At 42.2% G+C, this 17,641-nt stretch overlaps 1 protein-coding gene across 1 annotated transcript in view; it reads left to right on the forward strand.

The window, feature by feature from the left end:
• Positions 1–17,641, forward strand: part of ADAM2 (ADAM metallopeptidase domain 2) — an 80,314-nt gene that overhangs the window by 9,895 nt on the left and 52,778 nt on the right. The window contains exons 4-7 of the mRNA XM_062213292.1: positions 6,831–6,909; positions 11,700–11,776; positions 12,090–12,258; positions 16,864–16,917. Coding sequence (XP_062069276.1) covers positions 6,831–6,909; positions 11,700–11,776; positions 12,090–12,258; positions 16,864–16,917 — 379 coding nt within the window. The remainder of the gene's footprint in view (positions 1–6,830; positions 6,910–11,699; positions 11,777–12,089; positions 12,259–16,863; positions 16,918–17,641) is intronic.

Genomic DNA, 17,641 nt, shown 5'->3' on the forward strand with positions numbered 1-17,641 from the left:
CTGGCATTGTAGTGCAAATAAGTTAACCCCCTGTGTGCAATGCCAAGTGCCAATTCAAGGCCCTACTGTCCTGTTCCACCTCTGATCCAGCTTCTGGCTAATGCACTTGGGAAGGCAGCAGGAGGTGGCCCACGTACTTGGACCCCTGGCACTCGTGAGGGACACCTGGATGGAGTTACTGGCTCCTGGCTTCAGTCTGGCCCAGACCTGGCTGTTGCAGCCCTTTGGAGAGTGAACCAGTGGATAGAATATCTGTTTCTTCCTCTCTCTCTCTCTCTCTCTCTCTCTCTCTCTCTCTGATGCTCTATGCCTGTCAAATATATAAATAAGTAAATCTTTTTAAAAAGAAACAAAAGCAACACAAAATGTGCTTATGCAATTAAATGAACAATCATGAAATGAACATTTATGTAACCCTCTGATTTTAGATATACATTGGACCCCAGACGCCAGAGACTGTCATTTGCTATAACAACCCTTCCATCACCCTTGTATGTAACCACCTTCCTAATTGTTGTGGTCACCATTTCTGTGATTTTATTTAGAGTTTATTATCCTAAATAACATGGGTTTGTTTTTGTTTTTGTTTTTGTTTTTTTTCATCTGTTTTTGAGCTCTGAGTAAATCGTGATGTTTGTGTCCTCAGGCTTACTCAAGTCCCCCAACATAACGTCTGTGAGGTTTATCAGTGTTGTTGCCAGCAACTCCAGGTTTTTTCGTTTTTATTACTGTAGGATCCAGTTTCATGATTATACCACTTTATTTTGTTTTGGATCTTTCGTGTCTCTCTACCTTGGAGATACTAAAAGTACCAACAGAAAGAACTTGTACAGAGTCTTTTTTTTTTTTTTTGACAGGCAGAGTAGACAGTGAGAGAGAGAGAGAGACAGAGAGAAAGGTCTTCCTTTTCTGTTGGTTCACCCCTCAATGGCCGCCGCGGCTGGCACACTGTGGCCGGCGCACCGCGCTGATCCAAAGCCAGGAGCCAGGTGCTTCTCCTGGTGTCCATGCAGGTGCAGGGCCCAAGCACCTGGGCCATCCTCCACTGCACTCCCAGGCCACAGCAGAGAGCTGGCCTGGAAGAGGGGCAACCGAGACAGAATCCAGCTCCCCAACCGGGACTAGAACCCCGTGTGCCGGCGCCGCAGGCAGAGGATTAGCCTAGCGACCTGCAACGCCGGCCAAGAACTTGTACATAGTCCTTGACCCAGTGTCCAAGATGATCTAGGACATGTAGCTAAACTCACAGTTCTAGATTAAGTTACAAGCATTTGCAAGCATTACACCCCTCTATGGATAATGGTGATGTTTTCCATTTTGAATATTGATAATTATATGTACTTATGACTTATTGTGATTTAATGTATATTGCTCTAAATGTAGATAAGTGTGAGTACCTTATTTCTTTTAAAGATTTATTTATTTATTTGAAAGGCAAAGTGACAGAGAGAAAGAGGGAGAGACAGTGGTCTTTTATCTGCTCGTTCACTCCCCAAATGCCTTCAATGGCTGGGGCTGGGCCAGTGCAAAGCCAAGAGCCAAGAACTCCATCCTGGTCTCCCAGGTGGGTTCAGGGACCCTCTTTTTCCCCCAGGCACATTAGCAGGGAGCTGGATTGAAAGCAGAATAATAAACCGGTGCCGCAGCTCACTAGGCTAATCCTCCGCCTTGCGGCGCCGGCACACCAGGTTCTAGTCCCGGTCGGGGCACCGATCCTGTCCCGGTTGCCCCTCTTCCAGGCCAGCTCTCTGCTGTGGCCAGGGAGTGCAGTGGAGGATGGCCCAAGTCCTTGGGCCCTGCACCCCATGGGAGACCAGGAGAAGCACCTGGCTCCTGCCATCGGATCAGCGCAGTGCGCCTACCGCGGTGGCCATTGGAGGGTGAACCAATGGCAAAAAGGAAGACCTTTCTCTCTGTCTCTCTACTGTCCACTCTGCCTGTCAAAAATAAAAAAAAATAAATTAAAAAAAAGAAAGCAGAATAACAGCCAGACATAGTGAAATAACTCTCTTCTATTAATTTGTTTATCACAATTTGTCTGATTTATATACAGTTGCAGTATCTTTCTTTTGCTTAGTCTTTGAAAGCTGTATCTGTTTTGTAATTTCCTTTCAGTTGTTAAAATCTGGATTATTTAGCCACTTTGGAATTATTTAACACAGTCCAAATTACCATTTCTACTTAACAGTTACTACTTTCTTCATATTTTAAGATAAATCATTGTAGAGTCGTGAATCCAAGCTGCTGTGTTTTTATGTTTTCATTTTCAAATGTAGATCATCTAGAATCAATGTTTTTATGCTGTGTAAACACAGGAGTATTTTGCTCACATTAACATTCCGTGAACCTAGCACATGTTACTGAAAATGAACCGCCTTGCCACACTGCTCTGTAATGCCACAATGACTGCCTGTGAAGGGCTGGCTTTCTGGACACCTTTTTCCCTCTTCCTTATATGCTTGGTTTTTTTTGTTTGTTTGTTTTGTTTTGTTTTGTTTTTTGTTTTTTGTTTTTTTTTTTTTTTGACAGGCAGAGTGGATAGTGAGAGAGAGAGACAGAGAGAAAGGTCTTCCTTTTTGCCGTTGGTTCACCCTCCACTGGCCGCTGCGGCCGGCGCATCTCACTGATCCGAAGCCAGGAGCCAGGTGCTTCTCCTGGTCTCCCATGCGGGTGTAGGGCCCAAGCACTTGGGCCATCCTCCACTGCCTTCCCGGGCCACAGCAGAGAGCTGGACTGGAAGAGGGGCAACCGGGATAGAATCCGGTGCCCCAACTGGGACTAGAACGCGGTGTGCCGGCGCCGCAAGGTGGAGGATTAGCCTGTTAAGCCACGGCGCCGGCCAATATGCTTGTTGTTAAACATTGTATATTTTTCTCTTCCTCTTCTTTTTTGAAGATTTATTTATTTATTTGAAAGGCACAGTTACAGAGGCAGAGACAGAAAGAAAGGGAGAGAGAGAGAGAGAGAGAGAGAGAGAGAGGTCTTCCATCCACTGGTTTACTCCCCAAATGGCCACAACAGCCAGAGCTGCGCCAATCCAAAGCCAGGAACCAAGACCTTCTTCCAGGTCTCCCATGTGGGTACGGGGCCCAAGGACTTGGGCCATCTTCTACTGCTTTCCCAGGCCATAGCAGAGAGCTGGATTGGAAGTGGAGCAGCTGGGCCTCGAACCGGCACCCATATGGGACGCTGGCACTGCAGGTGGCGTCTTTCCTCACTATGCCACAGCGCCATCTCCTCTTTTCTTCCTTTCTTCCTTTCTTTCTTTCTTCCTTTCTTCCTTCCTTCCTTCCTTCCTTTCTTCCTTTCTTCCTTTCTTCCTTTCTTCCTTTCTTTTTTAGATTTAGTTTATTTGAAAGGCTGAGTTAGAGAGAGGAGAGAGAGAGAGATCAATCTTCCATCACTGGTTCACTCCCTAGATGGCCACCACAGCCAGGGCTGGGTCAGGCTGAAGCCACGAGCCAGGAGTTCCATCCAGGTCTTCCATGTGGGTGGCAGGGGTCCAAATATTCGGGTCATCGCCTGCTGCTTTTCTAAGGCCATTAGCAGGGAGTTGGATTGGAAGTGGAGCAGCCAGGACTTTAACTGGTGCCCACATGGGATGCTGGAATCACAGGTGGTGGTTTTAACTGCTGTACCACAACGCTGGTCCTTCTCTTCTTTTTCATACATTATAATTATGTGTATTTCTTTAAAAAAGATTTATTTATTTATTTGAAAAGTGGAGTTCCAGAGAGGGAGAGAGGCAGAGGAAGAGCAAGAGAAGTCTTCCATCTACTGGTTCACTCCCCAAGTGGCTATGACTGCCAGGGCTGGCTCAGACCAAAGCCAGGAGCCAGGGGTTTCATCCGAGTCTCCCACCTGGATGCAGGGCCCAAGAACTTGGGACACCCTCTGCTGCTTTCCCAGGCACATTATCATGGAGCTGGATCAGAAGTGGAACAGCTGGGACTTGAGCTGGTGCCCATATAGGGTGCTGGCACTGCAGGCCTCAGCTTAACCCACTGTGCAACAGTAACGGCCCCAATTCTCTGTATTTCTAAACCCCAATAATGTATTAGTATTTATTTTTATATGGTCAATATTTCTTTACTAGAACACTTACCACTCTGGTGTTATTCAGTTCTCCCTACATTTGTATATTTCTATCTGAAATTAGTTTTCATATGACTTGGGAATTCCCTACGTATTTCTGTTGTAAAATTACTAGTTTTTAATTATATGTCTTTGCTTGCTATTAAATCTTCTTGTTATTTTTGCCCTAGCTTTATAATGGTATAAAAATTCACAAAGATTGCATGTACTCAGGGTTTATAAAACTATATTTTGAGACTTGCATGCAGCGTTAAATTACTAAATCAAGCTGATTAGTCTATCCATCACCTCAAATATTTATCTTTTGGTGATGAGACTAAGTTCTCATCCCTTGGTGACTTCTTAGGAATATTACATTATTATTGATATCACCATGCTGTTCAGTAGATCTCCAAACTTTTTTATCTTGTGTATCTGAAACTTTATATCCTTTTTTCTTTTTAAAAGATTTATTTATTTATTTATTTGAAAGGCAGAGTTATAAAGAGGCAGAGGCAGTGAGAGGGAGAGGTCTTCCATCTGCTGGTTCACTCCCCAGATGGCCACAATGGCCAGAGCTGAGCTGATCTGAAGCCAGGAGCCAGGAGCTTCTTCCAGGTCTCCCACATGGGTTCAGGGGCCCAAGGACTTGGGCCATTTTCTACTGCTTTCCCAGGCCATAGCAGAGAGCTGGATTGGAAGAGGATCAGATGTGTCTTGGGGCTGGTGCTGTGTCATAGTGGGTTAACGCCCTGGCCTGAAGCACTGGCATCCCATATGGGCTCCGGTTCTAGTCCCGTCTGCTCCACTTCTGATCCAGCTCTCTGCTATGGCCTGGGAAAGCAGTGGAAGATGGCCCAAGTCCTTGGGCCCCTGTACCTTTGGGGGAGACCCAGAAGATGCTCCTGGCTCCTGCCTTTGGATCGGTGCAGCTCTGGCCATTGCAGCCATCTGCGGGGTGAACCAGAGGATGGAAGACTCTCTCTGTCTCTACCTCTCTCTGTAACTCTGTTTTTCAAATAAATAAATTTTAAACAAATAAATAAATAAATGTGCTGGTAAGAGAAAATGCAAAAAAAAAAAAAAAAAGGAGAATCAGCCAGGACTCAAACGAGTGCCCATGTGGATGACGGCACTGCAGGTGGTGGCTTTAACCACTATGCCACAGCACCAGCCCTGAAACTTTACACCCTTTAACCATCATTTCACCATTCCTCTGCTCCAGCCCCTATAAGTCACCATTTTGCTCTCACCTTCTATGAGTCTGAAATGTTTAGATTCTGCTTGTAAGTGATATCATGCAGTGGTTTTCTTTCTGTGCCTGGTTTATTTCTCTTAACTTAATTTTCTCCACTTTAATTCATGTTCTCCCAAATAACAGTATTTCCTTCTTTTTAAAGGCTCAGTATTATATGTGTGTATGTGACGTGTGTATATATACATGTGTGTGCATATATACATGTGTGTATATATATATATCTCCTTTATTCATCCATTGGCAGATGCATTTACCTTGACTATTGTGAGTATAGCTATACAATGAACATGAAATGTAGATGTCTCTTTGATATATTATTTCCCTTGAATATATACCCAGAAGTGGAGTTGCTGGATTATATGTAGTTCTATTTTTAATTTTTGAGGATCTTCTTTTTTACATAATGACCATATTAATTTATATCCCCACTAACAGTGTGCAAGTGTTGCCTAGTCTCCATGTCTATGTCCACACTTATTATTTTTGGTCTTTTTGATAACCGCCATTTTTAACAGGTATGAGGTAATATATCACTGTAGATTTAATTTGCATTTATGTAATGACCAGTGATATTGGGCATTTTTATATTTCTATTAGCCACTTGTATGTATTCTTTTGAGAAATGTCTATTTAGATCCTTTGCCCATTGTTTCATTGGGTTATTTGTTTTCTTGCCATTGGGTTATTTGAACTCCTTATATATTTTAGGTATTAACTCCTTATCAGATGCATGATTTGCATATATTTCCATGTTTTCTGTAGCTTATGTCTTCACACTTTTGACTGTTCCCTTTGCTGTGTACAAACTTTTAGAGTTTATCTACTTCTGCTTTTATTGCAAGTGTTTTGACACATATTAAAAAATCATTGAACAGACCAATGTCAAGAAATTTTTCCCTTATGTTTTCTCTAGAAGTTTCAGTTTCAAGTCTTATGTTTAAGTCTTGAACTTTTGTTTGTATTTTTGTTTGCTTTTGTTTGTTTATTTTGTTTGTATTTTGTATTTTGTTTGAATTTTGTTTGCTTTTGTTTGTATATGATGTGAGATAAGGGTCTAGTTTTATTCTTCTGCATGTAGATATCATTTTCAAAACACGATTTTATGAAGAGAGACTCTTCATTCCCCATTATGTGTTAATGGCAACAGAGTAGTTGACTGTGAACGTAGGGAGTTGTTTCTCTGATATCTATTCTGTTCCCTTGGTCTATGTGCCTGTTTTTTACACCTGTACCAACACCATTTTGATTACTATAGCTTTGAAATGTATTTGAATCAGGTAATCTGATGATGCATCCAGGTGTGTTCTTTTGCTCAAGATTTTTTCAACTATTCAGAGAAATGGGTCACCAAGGAGGTAACAAATTCTGTACACTAAAAATTCTCTCTCCCAACCTACACACACACACATACACATATAATAAATATAATAAACTTTTCTCAAAATCAAAGTTTAGGAAACAAATTTTCCAATAAATACCTGTTATCTTCATTTTACAGAACTTTTTTGCCTCGTGATTTTAGAGTTTATGGTTATGATGGCACAGGAATTATGAAAGACCTTGAACAACAATTTCAGGTATGTTCATATTGTTTGTTTAACCTTTGTCATATGAGTTCCTATGAACGCCTTATTTAGGACCCACATGTTACTGGAGTACAAAGAGTTGATGCTATTTTGTTTGGCCATGAATTTAATCATTTGCTTTTGCTGATGTGTACTGAGTTAATAATGTTAAACAGATCACTAACCAAATCAAATGTGATTTTGATGTTTCTAAACCATTTGTTTCATGATCATGTACATATATATGTATGTGTATACTGTGGCAGTATGGGGTTGGATATGTCAAAACTCTCAAAATTGGAAATTATGATTTGAGTCAGGAGAGCTCATCCCAGCCATGTCTTTCCTACAAACTAGACAGCTAGAGTGAAGCCTATATATTCACTAAATCTGTGGGTTTCCTACCAATGCTTCCCCTCCCCGCCACCACCATTTTTGAATGTGCCCTTGGGCTTGAACTTCTCTGTGTTGTGTTTCAAATGAAATCCGTTCACCTGGGAAGAAATTAGGTACTGCATTTATAGCCGCTCACACCAGGCAACATCTCTGGGCCAAGGCTGTGGAGTTTGGCTATGCATGGAATGTTTATGTCCCCCCTAAAATTCACACGCTGAAGTCCTAGTCCTCAAGGCGACGGTATTTAGAAGTGGGGCCTTTGCAAGATGATGAAGTCGTGAAGTAAAGGCACACATGGGGAGTGGAATTAGTGCCCTCACGTGGAGAGAGAAACCAGGGATGACCTGACTGGAGCCTGCGGGCACGGGGAAGTGTGGGAGAGATGGCCAGAAGCACAGCATTCTGTGGGAGGGGCTAGGGGAGCATAGTTTACTCTCTGATTGCTCCTAAATTGGAAGCTGAGATAAAAATTATGAAAGCTGGGGACCAGTGTTGTGGTGCAGTGGATTAGGCTGCCACTTGCGACACTGGCATCCCATATCTGAATGTTGATTTGAGTCCCAGCTCCTCTGCTTCCCATCTACCTTCCTGCTAATGCACCTGGGAAGGCAGTGGAAGATGGCCCAAGAAATTAGGAACTTTTCACCCATGTGAAAGACTCAGATGAAGTTTCTGCCCCTGGCTTCAGCCTGGACCAGACCTGGCTGCTGTGATCATTTGAGGAATGAACAAACAGATGGAAGATCTGTTTTTCTCTCTCTCTTCCCCTCCCTCCCTCCCTCCCTCCCTCCCTCTCTCTCTCTCTCTCTCTCTCTCTCTCTCTCTCACACACACACACACACACACATATTCTGCCTTTTGAGTAAATAATTAAGTAGATAACTAAATCTTAAATTTTTTTTTTTTAATTAGAGAAACTGTCAGTTATTCATCAAGTCTTGGCCACTTTGAATGATTGCTACAGAAATTCTTTTTTTTTTTTTTTAATTTTTTTTTTTTTTGACAGGCAGAGTGGACAGTGAGAGAGAGAGAGAGACAGAGAGAAAGGTCTTCCTTTGCCGTTGGTTCACCCTCTAATGGCCGCCGCGGTAGCGCGCTGCGGCCGGCGCACCGCGCTGTTCCGATGGCAGGAGCCAGGTGCTTCTCCTGGTCTCCCATGGGGTGCAGGACCCAAGCACTTGGGCCATCCTCCACTGCACTCCCTGGCCACAGCAGAGAGCTGGCCTGGAAGAGGGGCAACCGGGACAGGAGCTACAGAAATTCTTGTTGAATTTCTTGGACTGTGCCTGGAGATAGCAATCTGGTTTCCTGCAAAGTCTGACTTCAAACAGGTCAGCTCTCCAGTCATTCACTGTAGTGAGGGGGTTCATTTTCTGGACAGCTTGCTGCGGGTTGTAGATCAGAGTTCTTCTTTTTGGTTTGGCCTGGCTATCAATAACTTTTTTAAAAAAGAAATTTTTTTTTAATTTATTTATTTGAGAGGTAGAGTTACAGACAGCAAGAGGGAGAGACAGAAAGAAAGGTTTTCCATCTGCTGGTTCGCTCCACAAATGGCCACAACAGCCAAAGCTGAGCTGATCTGAAGCCGGAAGCTTCTTCCAGGTTTCCCATGCAGGTGCAGGGGCCCAAGCACTTGGGCCATCTTCTACTGTGTCCCTGGCCACTAACAGAGAGCTGGATTGGAGAAAGAGTAGCCGGGACTCGAACTGGAGCCCGTATGGGATGCTGGCGCTGCAGCCGGAGGATTAACCTAGTGCGCCACAGTGCTGGCCCCTCAATCACTTTTATATTCAGTGCTGTGTTCCATACATTGTTTCTCATTAATTGAGGAAAAATGTTAGCCACTATACTTTCAAATATTGTACACCCCTTTTCCCTTTCCATTTTTATGAAATTCCAATCAAATGTTTGTTAATTAATGTTTCCTCACCTCACAAATTGCTGAAGCTATGTTTGATATTTAAATCTTTTCACTCAGCTTCCTTTCACGGTTGCTAATTTTTAAAGCTCTATCTGCTAGTTTATTTTGAAGATTTTAGTTTTATTTATTTATTGTATTTATTTATATTTATATCTTTATATATTTATATTTTTATTTTATTTATTTATTTGAAAGGTAGAGACACAGAGAGGGAGAGACAGAAAGAGAGGTCTTCCATCTGCTGGTTCGCTCCCTAAATGGCCACAGCAGCAGGAGCTGAGCTGATCCAAAGCCAGGAACCAAGCGATTTTTCTAGGTCTCCCCTGTGTGTGCAGGGATCCAAGTGCTTGGGCCATCTTCCACTGCTTTCCCAGGCCATTAGCAGAGAGCTGGATGGGAAGAGGAGCAGCTGGGACATGAACCAGCGCCCATATGGGATGCCAGTGCCACAGGCGAAGACTTCGCCTACTACGCCACAGTGCTGGCACCCTCATTTATTTTGACACTCTCTTTTGCCATCTTCAGTGTGCATTCAAACCTACCTACCCACTGTATTTCACTGTAAATATATGTCATTCCAGTTAGTTTTTTATAATCTACATTTCTCTGCTGAATTTCCTAGTTGATTCCCTTGGAACAAATATCCCATTAGGTTCTTGGTCACATTTTAATTACCTGTTTTAGAGCAATTTTTTATTAATTTCAACATCTTATTATTAGGAATTATTTCAGAGTAAATTATCTTTCTGATTTTTTTCTCAACCATGGGCAACACTTCCTTTTATATATCCAGTATATTTCTAATCTCATATTGGCCACGTTTAATGATACCATGTAGAACTTGTGAATCTTTCTCTAAAGAGTTTTCCTTCTTGTTCTTGTTGGAGCCACCTTCTAAGCTGTGCTCTCCCATATTTGGAGATGGACAAACACAGGGTTATCCTCATCACTTCTTCAGCTTTTCTGGTCTCAGTTTCTGCTGGGCTTCTTCAGATTTCCCCACCTTCATGGTTCCAGCAGAAGTAAAGCGGTTACCCCTGTGTTAATAGCACATCCTCTGGGGTCTCACTTGGTGCCTCTCTCCTTTCTTGGATAGTGCATGTCAGTTTCTGAGCACTTTTGAACCATGGCCCCTACCATTAAGCCATAAGATTGGACTTTCTGTTTGAACATTAGCCACTTGTGATATCATGCTTGGGAGAGTGCCTTCGAATAAAAACTTACAATTAAAGTCACAGCAAATGCCATTGTCTTCTTTAATCTGTTGCATTCTCTTTTATTTTGCAATTTGCCTATGTGTTAGTCTTTTTTTTTTTAAAGATGTATTTATTTATTTGAAAGGCAGACATACAGAGAAAAGGAAAGAAGGAAAGAGAGAGAGAGAGAATAAATATCTTCCATCCTCTGGTTCACTCCCCAAATGGCTACAGCTGCTGGGGCTGGACCACGCAGAAGTCAGGAGTCAGAAGCTTCCTCTAGGTCTCCCACGTGGGTGCAGCGGCCCAAGCACCTTGGGCCATCTTCCGTTGCTTTCCCAGGTGCATTAGCAGGGAGCTGGATCGGAAGTGGAGCAGCCGGAACTTGAATCAGTGCCCATATGGGATGCCGGGGCCACAGATGGAGGCTTAACCTTCTATGCCATGGCACCAACCACCCTGTGTTAAAGTTTTTTTTCCCCCCAAAGAAACTGTTTATTTAATGAATACAAATTTCATAGGTACAACTTTAGGAATATAGTGATTCTTCCCATCACATCTGCCCTCCCACCCCACCTCCAAGTGAGAGAGTTAATACTATAATATAAGCGACTCTGCCATTACATTCAAATAATTTTGAAAAAAAAATTTTCCTTTGGATTAATTTTTTTCTACCATGCAAATTTAAGCAGAAGAGACTGTAAAAAAAGGTTTTTGATGCTTTTTACCTTTTCCTAATGACTTAGAATGTCATGATTTACTTATATAGGAAAAAATATGAAAATGTACTGGGGCCGGCACTGTGGTGCAGCGGGTTAAGGCCCTGGCCTAAAGTTCCGGCATCCCATATGGGCGCCAGTTTTAGTCCCAGCTGCTCCTCTTACAATCCAGCTCTCTGCCATGGCCCAAGTCCTTGGGCCCCTGCACCTGCGGGGGAGACCCAGAAGAAGCTCCTGGCTCCTGGCTTCAGATCAGCACAGCTCCAGGCATTGTGGCCATTTGGGAGTGAACCAGCGGATGGAAGACCTCTCTGTCTCTATTTCTCTCTGTAACTCTGTCTTTCAAATAAATAAAATAAATCTTAAAAAAATAAAATGTACTTAGTTTTTATGAGCCTGTGGAGAACACTTTGGAAATTTGAGCCATATGCTTATTTCATAATCTTAATTGGAAACAATGAATATTTGATTCATTCACACACACAAATAAATGTTTCAGATATTTGAAAATACCATCTTTAACAAGAATAATTCTAGCAGAGATAAATGTGTTTTATCTTTATCTTTCAGAACTTTTGCTACTACCAAGGATTTGTTGAAGGTTATCCAAATTCTATGGTGACCGTCAGTACGTGTACTGGACTCAGGTTGTAATAGATATGTATCATTTTATGGGCTGGAAGGTGGAATATTTGCTTGGAAATTATTTTTGGTAATGGCTCCTACCTTCATACTGAATTAAGATTTTTGGTGAATTTGGTGACGATGAAATAGGAATAGCTAGGCAGACAGAGTATGGCTTTTGTGTGTCGCCGAGTGAGTGTGGAGGTTCTGTGACCTTTTCCAACTTTAGCACCTCAAGTTAAGGCTGATAGTAATCTTCAGGCCATTACAAAATGAAGTGACATTTAACTGACTTTTAAACTGTGTTATTTCATTTATTCACTTTTTAATTTGTAGGGGTTTACTACTGTTTGAAAATGTTACTTATGGAATTGAACCGCTGGAGTCTTCGATTGGTTTTGAGCATGTGATTTATCAAGTAAAGAATAAGAATGATAGCACTTCTCTCTATGCTGAGAAGGAGCTGGAATTCAGAGACCTTCCCTATAAAGTACAGAGCGTGCAGGTAGGTGATTAAGTAAGCTGTGTGGTTGTTACAGCAATGTAAACACAAGCTTCTCTGATACATTATTTACATACCTACACACATATATCGCGAGCTTAAAACTAGTTGCACAACTTTGCTATATCCCACCCGTGGAGTCTTCAACTGGCATGCTTCTCCCATTCTGGATAGTCACATACGTGAGCGCTCCGCACAGTGATGATATTGACTAGTTACTCCTAATGTTTCTGGAATAAGTAAGGAAAGAAAAGAGTAAACTCAAATATGTGAATTCCCAGTTCACGTGCTACATAGATGGCCTGGAAGCTATGAAGGGAAAGAGGGAGACCAAAAGGCAGGGAAGGGGTGGGGGGAGGCAGAGAGAGAGAGAGAGAGAGAGAGAGAGAGACCTGCCATCTACTGGTTCACTCCCCAAAGGTCTGCAACAACCACGGTTGGGCCACGCCAATGCCAGGAACCCTGAACCCCAGCTGGGTCTCCTACCTGAGGGACAGGGCCCAAGCATTGGCGCCATCACCTGCTGCTCCCCAGGATGCATGAACAGGAAGCAGGATTGGAAGAAGCAGCGCTGGGACGCGGGCTGGGGTGCAGCTATTCCAAGCAGTGTCTTAAGTGCTGCACCACAATGCCTGCCCCTAAAAATAAATGTAGGATAAAATAAGCAGGACTCTTCATTACGCGTTCACAATGCTACTGTCCTTCATATTCAGGCTCCACGCTGGAATAAGAGGAACTGTCTTTCTTCCTGTCTGACACTCCCTTAACTTTTCATTTCACTAGAACTTGATTTCTCTTTCCTAAAATAATCAGTGGCAATACGCTGCTAAATCAGCTATTTGAAATATTAGATGCTTTTTTAAAGAGTGAAATAAAATAAAAACTTTAATAGAGTTTTGGACTCGATTTACCTCCTCCTTCTTATTCTCTCTCACTTTTTTCTGGTTTTGCCCTATGCAAGGGGACTTCAAAAAATTCATCAAAAACCTGGAATTAAAAAAAAAAAAAGCGTATTTTGGTGCAAAAGTAATTGAAATTCTTGCATAGTGTTTTCCGCATAAGCATTTTCCATGAACATTTTGAGGACCCCTTGCACATCCACATTGTACCTACTGCTACTGCCTGTGTTAATCTCTCGTTTTTGTTTGTCTTATTATATATGCCTTCCATGGCTTGACTTACAATGCCTTACACATCACCCACTTCCCACTCCACATTTTCTCCTGAGTTACTGATCCCATATGGGACATATTTGTTACCCAGGTTTAAAAAAACACACAGACACAAAGACTATCTGTCTATCCTCACATTTCTTTTCACTCCCTGAATATTCTCACCACTTACCTTGGACATATTTAAATCTTTGATTCATCAACATTGCAACCAGCTGAACCCAGTAGTGTGTTCTCTGATTTTCTTCTTTCTTTCTTTCTCTCCCTACAATTCTTTACTATTTATTTGGTCAGGACCGTCTTCATCCTGCATTGAGAATCAGCTTTATTATACATCTCAGTACTTTTCTCTCTTCCTATGGCAATTTGCTCTTCCTAAATAGAAGGAGTTTTGAAGTCTTGAAATCTGACCCCTGTCCATCTTTCCAACACACACATGTCCTAGCATTCTCTAACGTACCCTTGTACTGAATTTGTATTTGTTTGTAAGCCGGCGCCGCGGCTCACTAGGCTAATCCTCCACCTTGCGGCGCCGGCACACCAGGTTCTAGTCCCGGTCGGGGCACCGATCCTGTCCCGGTTGCCCCTCTTCCAGGCCAGCTCTCTGCTGTGGCCAGGGAGTGCAGTGGAGGATGGCCCAAGTGTTTGGGCTCTGCACCCCATGGGAGACCAGGAGAAGCACCTGGCTCCTGCCATCGGATCAGCGCGGTGCGCCGGCCGCAGCGCGCTACCGCGGCGGCCATTGGAGGGTGAACCAACGGCAAAGGAAGACCTTTCTCTTTGTCTCTCTCTCACTGTCCACTCTGCCTGTCAAAAATTAAAAAAAAAAAAAAAGTAATATAACCAGTTTCATCCCCAAAATGAAAATAAGCAGAGATTACTTCAGGGAATGTTAGACAATTGACAGATAATGTTGGTTAGAATAAAGAAATAGGGCCGGCACCGTGGCTCACTTGGTTAATCCACAGCCTGCAGCGCCAGCATCCCATATGAGTGCCGGTTCTAGTCCCGGTTGCTCCTCTTCCAGTCCAGCTCTCTGCTGTGACCCGGGAAGGCAGTGGAGGATGGCCCAGGTACTTGGGCCCCTGCATCCGCATGGGAAACCAGGAGGAAGCACCTGGCTCCTGGCTTTGGATCGGTGCAGCGCCTGCCATAGCGGCCATTGGAGGGTGAACCAACGGCAAAAAGGAATAGTTTTGAATTTTCCAACCCATTAATATAATATTTCCTGTCAATTATTTACAGTCAGTGACGTAGTCTTGTTTAGAGATGAAGTGCATGCAAAGGATTTTAACTTTCCCACAAAAACCACGACACACTGGGTACCTAATGTTGGCTAGAAATGATGAGAAAGGGGCTGGCATTGCGGCACAGTGAGTTAAGCTGTGCCTGCACTGCTGGCATTCCATAATGGAGCACCAGTTCACATCCCAGCTCCCTGCAAATGTGCCTGGAAAAGCTGTGCAAGATGGTCCAAGTAACTCGGGTCCCTCCCATCCATGTGGGAGACCCGGTTGGAGCTCTGGGCTCCAGGTTTTTGTCCCATTGAGGGAATTAAACTGGGGATGGAAAATATTCTCTCCCACCTCCCTTCAAATAAATTTTAAAACAACATAAATCTTAAAAAAAAAAAAAAAGAAATGATGAGAAACCAGCTTGACCATAAGGGGATTTCATCTCTTTTAAAATAAAATCCTAAATCTCTAAGCTTTGAGCCAGTGAAGAGAACCTTAGACTTGTATAAACTATGTTAGCAATAAACCCTAAATTTGCCCTACTGACCTTTCTTACAGTTTTTTCTCCTTTAAGTTGCTGTAATTATCACTTTTCTGATCTACACTTAAACCCCAGATTTGTTACTCCCCATTTAATGTACCTTTTTGTGTGTTAAGGAAGACGTTTTAGCTGAGATTGTTCTGAATATTCAAAAGGTCAAATGCCAGTGTGAAAAAGCAAAACTGCAAATAAATGTAGTGAAAGTTTCCTCAAATTCTGAAGCTTTACCTTCCTATCTGCACTGGGATATTGGTCTGGTGCACTCACTTATGTGATATTGCTATGTTAGTGACAAAATATTTTGAGTTAATTGACACTATAGTCTCAAAGTGCTTGCAAAGTGTCTCTTCTAATTTTTCAAGTGATTTCTCCTTGGTTGCCTTCATGTAATGAAAATGATGAAAATAGATGATTTTTTTTTCATGAATAATGACTATAAAAATGATTATTCCCATTTTTTAGCAGAGCCTAACTGATAGAAGAGTTAAGCCAGAGTTGAAACTCAGGGGGCTGACGCTATGGCGTAGTGGGTAAAGCCTCCACCTGCAGTGCTGGCATTCCATATGGGCGCCTGTTCGAGACCTGGCTGCTCCACTTCCAATCCAGCTCTCTGGTATGGCCTGGGAAAGCAATAGAAGATGGCCCAAGTCCTTGGCCCCCTGCACCTATGAGGGAGACCCAGAAGAAGTTCCTGGTTCCTGGCTTTGGATTGGCATGGCCAATTGGGGATTTCAGCCAATTGGGGAGTGAACCAGTGGATGGAAGACCTCTCTTTGCCTCTCCTCTCTCCCTGTGGAACTCTGACTTTCAAATAAATAAATATTTTAAAAAAGAAAGAAAGAAAGAAACTCAGTGAGGCCTAGCATATGGGTCTAGTTTAATCACTCTGGTCCAAGTGATTGGTATCATACCCAGAATCCCCATCTTGAAATATCTGTGGTCTAGGTCAGGTTCTTTCTTTCTTTCTTTCTTTCTTTCTTTCTTTCTTTCTTTCTTTCTTTCTTTCTTTCTTTCTTTCTTTCTTTCTTTCTTCTTTCAGATGTATTTTATGTATTTGAAGGACAGAGTAAACACACACACAAAGAGGGAGAGGGAGAGACGGAGAGAAGGAGAGGGAGAGGGAGAGGGAGAGGGAGAGGGAGAGGGAGAGGGACAGAGAGAGACTCTCCCATCCAGGAGCCAGGAGCTTCATCTGGGTCTCCTGGGGTCCAAGCACTTGGGCCATCTTCTGCTGCTTTTCCCAGGCTGTTAGCAGGGAGCTGACTGGGCAGTGGAGCAGCTGCGACATGAACCTGTAAGGGATGCTGGCGCCACAGGCAGTGGCTCTTATCCCCTGTGCCACAGCAGCAGCCCTCCCCTGTCCTTTCTTAGTGTTTACTCTCTTTTGTTCAGCTTCTTCTGAGGTGACTCATGGAAGGATTAATTCTATCTGGGAGATGAAATCCCATCCCCAAAACACAGAACTCTCCTTACTCTTTCAGGATCATACTCAAATTCATATCACATAGTAATTAATAGCAGCACCATTGGGCTAATGGAATTCCACATATTTCTTCATATAAAATCATATATTAGAACATTGAGTTCATTGATAGACGTGATATTCCCTGAAAATAGTTTAGTAATTCTGTTTTAACTTAAAGTTTGGATTTTTTTTCAGCCACGTGAATTCTCTCAGTATATAGAAATGCATATTGTAGTCGAAAAGAATTTGGTAAGTATATTACTTGTCTTATATCACTTAACATTTGCAATAAAGTTTTATGGAAGTAATTTGGAATGAATTTTTGACAGAGGAAAATTAATGCTAATTATGCCTTTGCTATGCTTTGATGCATTTTAAATTATGAAGTATCAGCAGTGAATTGGGGAATCACATTTCTACAAATGTTTATTTTATAAATAATAATATAAATACAAATGTATGCTACCCTTCAATAGTTTTTAGATGGCTTTACAATCGTTATAAAAACTTATTGTATGCACTTAGTAAGTTTTAAGATTTTTAAAAACAATGCTTCCCACTATATTATTTAAAGAGGAAATAAGACTTTCTCAATAATAAAATTTTCTGTTATGCAGGAAAACAGTGGTTTATATTGGGGACAGAGGAGAAGGTTAGGATTTCCTTGTAAACTGGTACTACAATTATATGACATGTAGAACTCATGAAATAATCTTATTATTTTGACCCATAGTTTTTTTTTTCTGTAGCTTCTGGGCAGGTTCCTAACTTTATCACTGAAAATATATGAAGTTTTCTTACCATATTTTGTAATTTCACAGTGTGCACATAGATATTCATATTCAGAGCTTCCTGTTTCATTGATGCAAAATCTTCTTTGACTCTGTGCTAATGATATTACAATTTTATTTCAATATTTCAACTCTCTATTTCTGTTCCTAACAGCAGTATATGAGAGTCACAATCACTTTAC

Source organism: Lepus europaeus, chromosome 16 (assembly GCF_033115175.1).
Source record: "Lepus europaeus isolate LE1 chromosome 16, mLepTim1.pri, whole genome shotgun sequence".
Lineage (NCBI taxonomy): Eukaryota > Metazoa > Chordata > Mammalia > Lagomorpha > Leporidae > Lepus > Lepus europaeus.